General features: G+C 38.6%; 1 protein-coding gene across 10 annotated transcripts; it reads right to left on the bottom strand.

The window, feature by feature from the left end:
- Positions 1-2,568: 2,568 nt before the first annotated feature.
- On the bottom strand, positions 2,569-11,435 carry samd9l (sterile alpha motif domain containing 9 like). 10 transcript variants are annotated; one of them, XM_027006769.3, is made up of 5 exons: positions 11,092-11,282; positions 10,092-10,147; positions 8,963-9,023; positions 7,901-7,948; positions 2,569-7,815 (listed from the first exon to the last, which is right to left on the bottom strand). In XM_027006769.3, exons 4-5 carry the CDS (start codon positions 7,902-7,904, stop codon positions 3,227-3,229), a joined length of 4,593 nt encoding a protein of 1,530 aa, XP_026862570.2. In that variant the 5' UTR covers positions 7,905-7,948; positions 8,963-9,023; positions 10,092-10,147; positions 11,092-11,282; the 3' UTR covers positions 2,569-3,226. The 10 variants fall into 10 exon arrangements, with proteins under 10 accessions (XP_026862570.2, XP_026862571.2, XP_081566861.1 ...); XM_027006770.3 differs by lacking the exon at positions 11,092-11,282 and adding an exon at positions 10,661-10,885; XM_081710735.1 differs by lacking the exons at positions 10,092-10,147; positions 11,092-11,282 and adding an exon at positions 11,289-11,435.
- Positions 11,436-11,506: the final 71 nt, after the last annotated feature.

Here is an 11,506-nt window from a genome sequence, read left to right as displayed (position 1 = left end):
TTACTGCATCAGTCATTCATATGAACCTATATAAAATCTAGGTTCAACAAAAGATGTATTATAAAAGTGTAAACAGTCAAATAAAGTAGCCTACCACAGGACATCTTTGCCAGTATATGCACACCCAGTTTATAATGTTTTATATTTTCTAAGGTATGATTTCGCACTAATGATGTCAAAAGGAGGTTTGTATCCTGATAAAACGTGACGTTGGAACCGGTCTTCTCTACATTTTGACATATACATTTGTGCAAATAAACTTATCCTAAAGCAACTGAGAGGAACTTGGGATGTTAACGGCAAATCTGTATATCTTAAAGTATAAACTCCAGCTTCATTGGTGGGAAGACAAAACCTTCAGTGCACTAAAGTGTTTACATATGAATATCGGCTGCGTATTGCACCTGTGCTTGGCTTCAAGGCTGGTCCCTTAAGAGGGAACGCTATTAAAGAAAATGCACATATATTTTAATATAGAGAAGTATATTCAAATTCCCGTTCTGTGTTCGACGGTGATGTATGGCTGTTGTTTAAAAACGTGAGCGAGAGCATTGTTTTGCGTCTCAATAAGGGCTACAGGCCAGCAGAGTTGTGCAATGATGCCCGCGTGTCTGCGCTTCCAAACTGCTAACTGAATGCAAATATATCGGTAATTTTTTATTAAAATTCATTCAGAAATTAGCAACCACATATCAGACGAATGACTGTAATAAAGAAAAAAAAAATGAAAAATGACCACACGATTTCCCACTTGGCATATTGCAAATGAAAAGATATCTTATTTGTTATAGTGTAATTTGTAAGTACTACATCAAATGACCCAAATACATACATTATTAATGTATACCTTTTAATTACACATAACCTTAAGGGCCCAAAATGAGCCTAAGAAATGATGCCAAGTAAACTCTGCAAAATGTAAAATTCAATATGGATCCAGTGAGTGAAGCAACCCTGTGGTTTATTTTGAGTCATTGCCACGGAACGTTCGCCTCTCACGAGTAACGTGGTTTGGCACGCATGTCTGTGTGTAACCACGCCTACACACACCTGCACCTTGTTTGTGTGTATTTAAACCCTTGTCATAGGGTGCAGTGCTGTTGGTCATTGTCGGTGTTGAAGTTAATGTTAGCCTGGACATTGTCTGCTTCTCCTTCTTGTTAAATGTATTCGTGTTCATTGTTTTTGTTTAATGTTAACCGTTTCGTGTTTGTGTTATATGGGAGTGCCGTTGTCTTTATGTATTAATAAATGTCTGTCCACGTCGGAGTCTGTGCGACCTGCTCCTTGGCACTCGGGCTCACGTTACAGTCATAGATTTCATTAGATACAACTGGAACCACAGAATAATTTGGAATAAGTGGGTAACAACAGGTAGAACTAGGCTGGTATCGCCTGGAATAAACATTTAAAACAAAATACAGTAAAAGGTGCTTTCTGTTTATGTACAGTGACAAGTGCCCTTACAATTCATAGTAAAGGAAATGTCTGTTAACATGTTAGCATATAAAGGACATCTAAAAGTTAGTGTTGAAGTAGGTGCCAACTTTGCTCTTTTTAAAATGCATTCCTTGGATAAATACTTCCAAAAAAGGAAACAGGATGAAGTCTGGTGGGGGAAGTAAGGGTGACATCTGCTGTCGCTTTTAATTTATTCTTTATTATTAATAGTATTTTTGTCACAAGAGAATGAATGATGTATACACTTTCTCAGAACTCCCTGGAGGACTGCATGGGGTACAGGAAAGGAATAAGGAATAACACGCAGGACAAAGCGCCATCCCTCTGGGCATGCAGGTATACAGTCATTCACACACACAATCATACAAGGAGGTTTTTTTAAGGTAGCCATTTTTATTTTACCTAACCTCCATGCTTGTGGACTGTGGGAGGAACTCCACCCAAGGGACTAGTCACATTTCACACCTTTTGTCGGAACAATTTTCATGCACTTATCAGAAAGCACTGTATTAAATTTTAGTTTATTTTTTCAGTTAACTCTTCAACTACAGTTCAACGGGGTATGTGGTGTGTAGGTACCCGAGATCTAAAATCTTCACTGTGTACAGATGGCAGTTTGCCAGTGAAGTGTTTATTTTCTAGTCTTTTCTAGAAATTGGCATAAGATACTTAAGTCTCTTTTACCCCATCATTTTACTGCCCTATAGCCTACATGATTGATTCTTTGTTTGATTGTACTCAATTACAGAACATTTTAAGTACCATTTCACAGCTGAAAGGTTTGGTAATTAACTCAGAACGTGTCTTACCGTGCAGGATAATGCTGGATCAGTGCAGGACTGCTCACAACCAGCGGTCTTATCCGACCAAGTACATTTAGAATCTCAAATCTATTTCCTTCCATCTCTTGCTGTTTTAGCTGATTTGTAAATGTTTTTATTTATTTTACTACTCTTTATATATTTTTTTGTTTTAGCTTTTTATTCCCATTTTCATCCTTTTTCTCTGAATTTTATACTTTGCTGTATTGCAGATTAAGAATTCTCTTAATGTATTCCTAATTAAAAAGGTGGAGCTTAACAGACAAACTGACAATAAAACTGAAACTAGCAATATATATTAGTATTTTATTAAAGATATTAAAAAAATAGAAAGATCATGAGTATCAAAAGTACCACAAACACTTTCACAGAGGTAACATTCAAATGAGAGCTTATAATTAGTCTGTTCTGCATTACTTCTCTGAAGTATAACCAAATCCTATGACATGAAAACATTCCTTTTTAAAAAAAAAGCCTGGGCATTAAATGAGCTCTCTGAAGTATTTAAGATTAAATAACAGAAGGAAAATCATTTTTATAACAATAATATAACAACAAAGTGGGCACAGTATAAACAATCATATGTCTTGATATGCAAGTCAAACATTATTGATTCCATCAACAATATCCCTAAAAGTCAAAAAAGGTACAAGCTCTGGTCAGGAAATGTCTTTCTTCAGTTTCTTAGAAATGTTTTCCAACATGTTATAAACAGCCTGACCATTTACTTTCATAACAATAATGTAACAAAATTGTGCACAATATTCAAATGATCATACATCTTGATATTTAAGTAAAACATTACTGATTCCATCAACAATATCCTTAAGACTCCAAGTTTAAAAAATGTGTACGTTCTGGTCAGTTTGTTTGTGTGCAGTCATGTAAAATTTTTGCAGGAAAAGTCCTCCTTCAGTTTCTTAGGAATATATGTTCGACAAATTCTAAATAGCCTGACCATTTACTGTCTTAATATTGTATGCAACTGGCCCTCTCAATGTGAAGCCCAAATTGAAGGTGACATTTTCACTGCCATAAGGTACTGAATTTGCATGAAGAGCCAGAATGGGAAACTTTTTTGTTTTAGGACCCTCGAGGTACACAGTTCCATCCTCTGTCCAGCCAGTCACACGCTTGAGCATTTCTGCAATGTTTGGCATTTCCAGCAATTCACCTTGGATCCATTTTTGACGCTTTTCTGAAAGTGACATTTTGGTTCTCGTTTCAATCTTACTTTTGTGGACAAATTTCTCATATTGAGCTCCATTTCCCAGGAAGAAATGGGTATAAATGCGCTTCCTTCTATGAGGGATATCTTTGATTCTGGCCCAGTACGTTCTTTTGAGGAATTCAACAGCAGAGAGAACCTCTTCATATTTGTTCTCCTTTTCACGATCAGAGTCATTCTCCTCTGGCCAGAACAGCAGCATACATAAAAAAAGTGCACTTGTAAGGCACCTTGACTTGTCCTGAAGAAACTGGCGGCTGAGCCTTTGCAGATCACTGAAGGCAGCTAGCCTATGTGACTGTGGTGAGACTGCACTGAATGCAATATGTGTCGCAGTATAATTGACAAGATCCTTCTGATCCATGTGAGCACTCAGAGGGTTTTTTGGATACAGTGAAATTATGTCCTCAAAAGTTTTGACTTTGTCTTTCTGGTCTAGAATGGAAAAAATTGTTGTGATGTTTCCCCCACCAAGGTGGTAGATAATCATGCGCTTAATTAAGGGAGACAGACATGCTGGATTAGACTGCCACTGACTAGGAACAGTGCTGAGTGAAGCCTCACTGAAGTACTTGCCATAAACAGCTGACTTGGTTACCAACCATTGCTTAGCATTACGTATGGTCATCTCACAGCTCTTAGAGGTCTCCTCCTCAACTGTATTTGGGTCTCTCTGAAAATAACTCAGGTCTTCGGATATCCAATCCAATGACTCATGCATTGTAGCTTGAAGGTTTTTGAGCTTGTCATGAAATTTCTGCCATGGTTTTTCAATTTCCATTGGAATGTGGTCTGTGAGCAGGTACCTCAGGCATTCGGAACGACCATTCACGTTTATTGAGAACACAGGAAGTGAAGTAATCAACTTTAATAAGCTGCATCCAACATGTACATTTCCAAAAAACCCTGAAAGGTTCATTGCATCCATGTCTGCTTCTGCTGCCTTCTCACATGCTTGGAAACAATCAATGGCTTTAAGAGCTGTTTCAATGGCATCTGCTGTGTTCTCTGGTGTTTTGTCAATCTTATCCATGGATTTGCATTTGGCTATGAACCATCTTTTGTACACCTGACCTTTTGTGTCAAGGATGTAGGAGTTGTTAGGCAGTGTTTTTACTGCAATGTCAGCCCAATCTTCTGCCTCTTCAAATCTTTCATGGCGGTAGTTGAGACGAGCTAGGAGCTGAGCAAAAAATGCATCCTTGTTGAACCTTTTGTATGCCTCCTTAAGGAGCTCAATGGCTTTTCCCACCTCTTCATTGTTTATGATATGCTCAATGAGGGGAGAGAAAAGGCTGTCAGATTGATCGCCTTTGCTGATCCTGTAGCGCTTCATGAACAGTGCTCGGAGGAACTTCATGTAATCTTCTCTCCCAAATCTGTGCTCAAAGAGCACATCATCTCTGAGAAGCTCCCGTGCTAGGTCACTTTGTTGTTTGTCCCCCAAAAGCTGATGGAGAATGTTCTCTGCAACCAGTGGGTGAATGATTCTGATAGATTCAATGTAGGTCCTTTCATCTCTCAAATGTATGAAGATTAATTTAGCCTGCTCGCTCAGAGAATGCTCAAATGCATGCTGTCGGAATCTATTCATATGCATAGGTAAAGCAAGCAGGGCTTCACAGTGTGACTGTGAAATAAAAGAGTTCTGGACATAGGTGTTGAGCAGAGCTACGTAGCGAATGAGTCTAGTCACGACAGATGCATAATCAATGTCTTGTAGCAAATTTCTTACAAATGTTTTAACATATTTAGCAATTACATCATTTTCAAATTCCTCACTCATCAAGACAAATGTCAAGATAAACTCTGGCTGGAACTCTCTCTCAAGCTGTTTCCGTTTTCTTGCAAATTGTCGTTTTTCTTCTGAGGAAAGTTTGTGAGTCACAGAGACATTCTGTAGGGGTGACTCCTTGCACATTTTCTCTGGAGTGTTGGATCTTTTACAGCTGAGGAGAATGAAGCATGGTGTTCCATGTGAAACTTCCTTGGTGTAGACAGCCTCTTCCAGTTCATTCTTCAAGTCTTCTAAATACTCTTTCTCACAATCTTCAACAAGTAAGAGAACAGAGAGGCATTTGTGTGGATCTTTCTCCCCATACTCTCGAAGCTCGACAGCATGTTTTGAGACTATATCGATAGGGTATGACGGTTTCACAACCGCACACTTTAGTCTGTCTCTGTGACTCCAAAGTACCTGCCTTGCTACTGTGCTTCCACCACTGCCAGGATGATGGTATATATTGATGCAACTGATGGGCATACAAACAGGGCTCTGCTTAAGAGAGTTACTCAAAAGTTTGGTCACGTCATAGTAGGCTTCTCTATGTATTATTTCCTCAACAAAGTTTTTCTCAGCTAGCCACAAATTCATCCATGTTACTTTTCCTCCATGGTAAAACTGTCTCTCCACATCCTTTTTATTTGATTCAATGGTGTCTTGGTCAGACCAATGGTCTTCGCATTGGTTGACAGCTAAAATCTCCAACGAAGGCATCCGTTCCTCATCACGTTTCTCAAGACAGCACTTTGCATTGGCATACACAGGTAAGAGCTTGGTAGTAGTGGAAGTCTGGACTTCCTGTAGAGTTGCATTGACATGGTTCATCTGCATTCCTACAACACTTGATTTTTCCACGGTTTCTGAATCACAGGAATGAAGAGCAAATGCCTGCCATTTTAGAAAGTTCTCCTCTGATTCTGAGATGCATATAATGTCTTCATGTCCATTCATGTCAGTGAAGAATTCATAGAATGTGCTCAGGAGAGGTGTCTCCACGTGTGAGGTGAGAAGGAAAATCACAAGAAAGGTTCCTTTGGGCAAGATGTCCTTGCAAATCAGTGACACACAATCCTTTAAGAAAGTCCTCTTTGTTTTAGACCAAGTGTTCTCATCACAAGGCTTCTCATTGCCTTTGAAATCATTTCGTCCATTACAAAATATCCAGCTTGTCTGTTCAAACAAATGGAGGCGACTCTCAAATTCTCTGATACTCATGTCACTTTGAATTTTGTAGTTATGCAGGAAATGAAGGTTTGCAGTATGGTGCTTAACATACTCACGACATAACCCAGACGTATTGGAATCTGGGTCAAAGTCAAACACACAGAAGATATTCATGTTCAGCAAAAAATGAATGCTGCTAAGATCTTCCTTTCGGAACTTGTTTGTAACAAGTATGTACCATTTCTCTTTGTCCATGGTTTTCTTCCCACTTGTTAAAAGCATGACAAGTTTTCTTCCCACGTCTTGGCAGAGATCTGGGCCTGTGAAAGAGTGTATTTGCTCTGCACTCTCCCTTTGGGCATCCCTTTGACAGATTCCTTGGTAAAATTCATTTAGGTCAGAAATTGGCTCCGTTTTGGACCCAACTCTACAAAAAGTTACTTCCTTTTCAAATTCAACTTTATTGGAATTCTCTCTGAAGTTTGGCAAACGGACAGCAAGCACCCTATTCTTCACTAAGCTAACTGAGGGAACAACATCAACTTCAACTACATAATGTTCTTCTTTGCTGTTTGGTTGAATAACCTGAATGAATTGAGGTGGTCGAATACACTGCCGTGCAAGCTCGCAGTTATTAGAGAAACTCTTTTCAATATGATCCAATGCGTCAACATACATATCTTTTTCTTTAATGGGAACTCCAATGATTTCACCATGCACATGGCCAGTATTATCCCTGCTATCCATTATACCAAAGTAAATGGTGCCATTTGATCTAATGTTTATGCATCCTGCAGCAAACTTTAAAACTTCCTTTGCAAACTTTGCTTGAAGTCTTTGGCGATCTAAAGTTGCGGCAACTGTAAATGCCTTGTATTCATGACATGGCCTTATTAGATCAATGACACCTGATTCTGGCTCAAGAACATCGTGTTTTACATATGCATAGTCAATGCCATTTTTGCCCAAAGGTCGAGGCTTTGTATCTCTTTTTTTAGTTGGGACAGTGACAAAGTCTTCTTTGATCTCTTCCTGCTGGGGATGGCTGGTTCTTTGGTTGGACACTGCCCCTGGGTCCTTAATTTTAGCAGGCTTTTCACATGCCTTATTGCACTGCTTTTGAATTTTGTCTACAGTGTCAATTAACGCATTTCTTTTCTTAATTATCAAGAGTGCAGGGCCAGATTTCATTCCAGTCTCTTTTTTCAGAAAGTCCTCTGTGATTTCAAGCAGGACTTGACCATTCACTTCCTCTTCTTTAAGTTTTTGAATGTACTCTTCTTTTACACCTATTGATTTTAACCATGTGCTCACCATAGATTCTGTCCATTGTTCAAGTGGCAACTTGTGAAGTTCATCTGTACAGGAACAAAATGTAAAAAATTATGATATTGTAGCACTGCCATGTTGGTGCTGAAAATGTTTGAATCTTATAATACTTGCCCATTATTTCTTATACATAAATCAGTTTCTTCCTTTATTTCAAGGCATCTAAAGGAGAGAAATAAACAACTGTTATGACAGTCATTTTTGTTTATTTGTTTAAACACTATGTTTTGGTGTGTGCTGATTAAATATGTACAAAGCTATCAGTACAGTATGTATAGGAACACTGCCTCAAGATAAGGCCATTTCATTTGTAATACACTATCTATAACAGGGACACTAATACAAACTAAAAACAACTCAGTGAAAATACAAAATGAGTTAGAATTGTCATGCTCTGGCCCACACCCACAGACTATCACCCTCACAGCCCCTTCCATCCTCCTCCAGCTCGTCAATCACCAGTCCCTCCACCAATCATGACACATAACCACTTCCAAGTTCACAATCACCTTTAAATTAATTAATCACATGCACCTGCACCTCATTCCTTCCTCCTTATTTAAAAGACACAGGACCACCTTTTCAGTGCTTTGCACTGACATTCTCCTATATGAGAACTCATTTCACAAGCCCATGAATTCAAGTCTATTCAGCCTCTCAATTGCCTTTATTTGATTTTTTGTTACATTTTTTTTACCTCATTTTGTGCCTGTGTTTACCTTTTTGATTTTTTCATTACAATTCTATTTGTTGTCCATCACTCAAACCTTGCTCCTTCACTCCAAAATGTCACAAGAATGTTCAATCATTAACCATTTAAGCAAATAATTATTTGTAATCATTTAACACATCTGTAAAATCATAGTGTCAACAGGTTCTAACATTCACTTTGATCTAATATTGAGTTGTGGAGAAGGTTCCAAAAAATAGAAGATTCTTAGTATACAAAATAATAAAAACACCAAATAAAAATTAATGTAAATAAATGTATATGTTAAAAGTAAATCAAAATGTCTATATATGGTGCTTTTCAAAAGTATTTATCCCACTTAAGAGTTATCAGATTGGTCTGGACTGCAAATGGCACAAACAGTGTGATGAAGACTAAACACATCACCAGGATAATATAACACATAACATCAATAACATTGTGTATTTGATGATGTGTTTACTTACCCAGTTGTCCACAGGAATGGAGTGGCAGGGGAAGGCACCTTCTTCTGGGGGTTGGACCATCCTAGAAAGGGAGGCATGCGAGGAGAACCAGTAAAACGTCTATTACATCATAGTGTATGCTTATGTAAGAGTTGTCAAACTCATAGGACACCAAGATTTAATGCTTGAATCTTGTATTCCTGAAAACCAGTCTGAAAAGATCTTTTAAGATCCTTGCATAATTTTTAACCAACTAGCAAGTAATGGTATAATCCAGACCCTAGTTCTGGTTTAAGAGCACTGGGAAAGTGTAGTGAAAAAAAGAGTTCCTTCTCCGCAGAGAGAAGATGAGTGTGTGAGTTTAGTGGCTTGCTTTCCAGCTGTTGCAAAGCTTGTGATTATGAATTTGCTTGATTTTGATTATTTGTTAGTCACGCCAAAGAATTTTCAGAAATTGGAATTGTGATCTTCTGTAATGAACCGCACCCTTTATCCCACACAACACTGCACGCACACAGATTGCTCCAGCCAGTATTTATCTTGCAAACCAAAATTTACATTGATATTTAAAGCATTTGGCACATGCCCTTGTCCAGTGTAACTTAGCGTTTTGCAATATCCATCAATGTCACAATTGCCCACCCTCCTGGCATCCCTGTTTCTGTTTTCCTTTACTCCCTCGTTCCATTCCTTGTTTCTTTTTCTCCGCCCCTCATCTGTTCCTTAATTCCAGTCCTTGTCTTGGTTCTCGCTGTTCCTATGTTCACCTGTGTCTGGTTAGTGCTTAATTGTCTTGGTTAAGTGTGATCATAATGATCACCGTTATCGTCCTTGTTTTATTTGTTTGCTTAGTTCGTGTGTTACCATGCCTTAGTGTTTTCCTCATGTCTGTTTCCTAGCCTTCTGTGTTTAGTTAAGTGCCTATTTAACTGCTTAGGGACTGAGTTAAGAAGTGAATGTTCAGACTTTGTTTGAAGACACCCAGTCAAGCAGTATTAGAGGCTCAAAGCCAGTATGGTACAGGATGGGGGTTGAGTAAGAACATTTTGTTCCCACATACATAAAAGCTTAAAAGTCCATTTTCACAGCCAAAATTCATAATTTTCAAAGGCGCTTAAAAAAAAAACCAAACAAACAAAAAAAACCCTACCTTTGGGGCAACTGAAGAGAGTACAGTATAGCTCTTCCTTATTGCCAGTCATAAACCTGGCAATAAGATGTATAAATTAATCAAGTGTTTTTGGACAGGAAATGGACAAAACTGTGCATCGAATAGCCAAAGCCTAGTGTCCATTGTAAAAAGCTGAGGAGGAAGGTTTCATGAACGCTCGTTCTGCGTACCACCAAAACCATTTTGAAATTAATTTACTTTCAAAACAGCCGCTCCGCTTTCCATCTAAAATGTATATTTTAACTGGTTAATTTTCTCTATAAACAACAAACCTTTTCCAGAATTTTTTAGTAATAACGTTTATTTTTAGTAATAGTTTTGGATATGAAATTGAATTTAACTGACAGAACACCGATTTAGCTAGTCATAATTATACATTTTCCTATATGTTGGAGATGTTTAAATGTAATTACATCAGAGACCTGTAATTCAATTTTGACTAGTAAAAATATTTTGACTAATAAAAATTAACTATCACGTTTCATTCATACTTTTGCTAGTCAAGTCGGACTTAGGTTGTTACTACTAAAAAACAGGTAGCCGTTTACCTTAAAGTGACAACTGTTTATGTCCGCTTGACTTCCCAGGGTATATTTAGCGCAGGCTAAAGATCACTACACAGCAAACACGTAAACAAACGGTCCATGATGGGCTGTCCCAAAAGCGTCGTAAAACAAAGATGATCTTTAAATGATACTGAGAAACGGGGCTCAGATATGCCAAATTAAAACGTATTACTTCCCTCATTTCATTCGCTTCGTGATCTTTACCAATGTAAATACCTACTACTCGGTGCAGACGAGAGGCGTCGGTGCCTTTTCATACGATGTTTCCGTGAAAACCTTCGCCGTTCACGCCGAAAATCTCCCATCAAATACAAAAATCAACCTTCCCCTTAAATGTCATTACCCGACTTTCACCCTAAAGAGGCCAATTCAAGATCTTTGGTTAAATGAATTTAACACAACAGGTCTCTTACCGTCCTGGGACAGAGGAAGAGGAACACGAAGCACTGGTTCAATGCTGTCGGCTCGTATCCGGGGAGGGTTCAACAACCACAAGCTTTCGATTCTCTGAAATGAAAGCTGGGACTCCTAACCCAAAGGGTCTCTTACCGTTCTGGGATTGATGGTAAACTACTGGGACAGAGGAAGACGAACCACCACGGTCTCTTACCGTTCTGGGATTGATGGTAAACGACCGGGACAGAGGAGGAAAAAAAGCACTGGGTCAACCCTGTTGCTCGTATCCGGGGAGGGAACAATCACAAGCTTTCGATTCTCTGAAATGAAAACTGGGTCTCTCCAATCCAAGGAATTCTGACCGCTTCAGGACTAGAGGGAGGATGGAAACGTAGAGGGATAACTTGTTTCAACATCAATGTGTTAAACAAT

Source organism: Electrophorus electricus, chromosome 3 (genome assembly GCF_041902795.1).
Source record: "Electrophorus electricus isolate QZ-2024a chromosome 3, ASM4190279v1, whole genome shotgun sequence".
Taxonomy (NCBI): domain Eukaryota; kingdom Metazoa; phylum Chordata; class Actinopteri; order Gymnotiformes; family Gymnotidae; genus Electrophorus; species Electrophorus electricus.
This window is presented reverse-complemented; position numbering and strand designations above follow the sequence as displayed.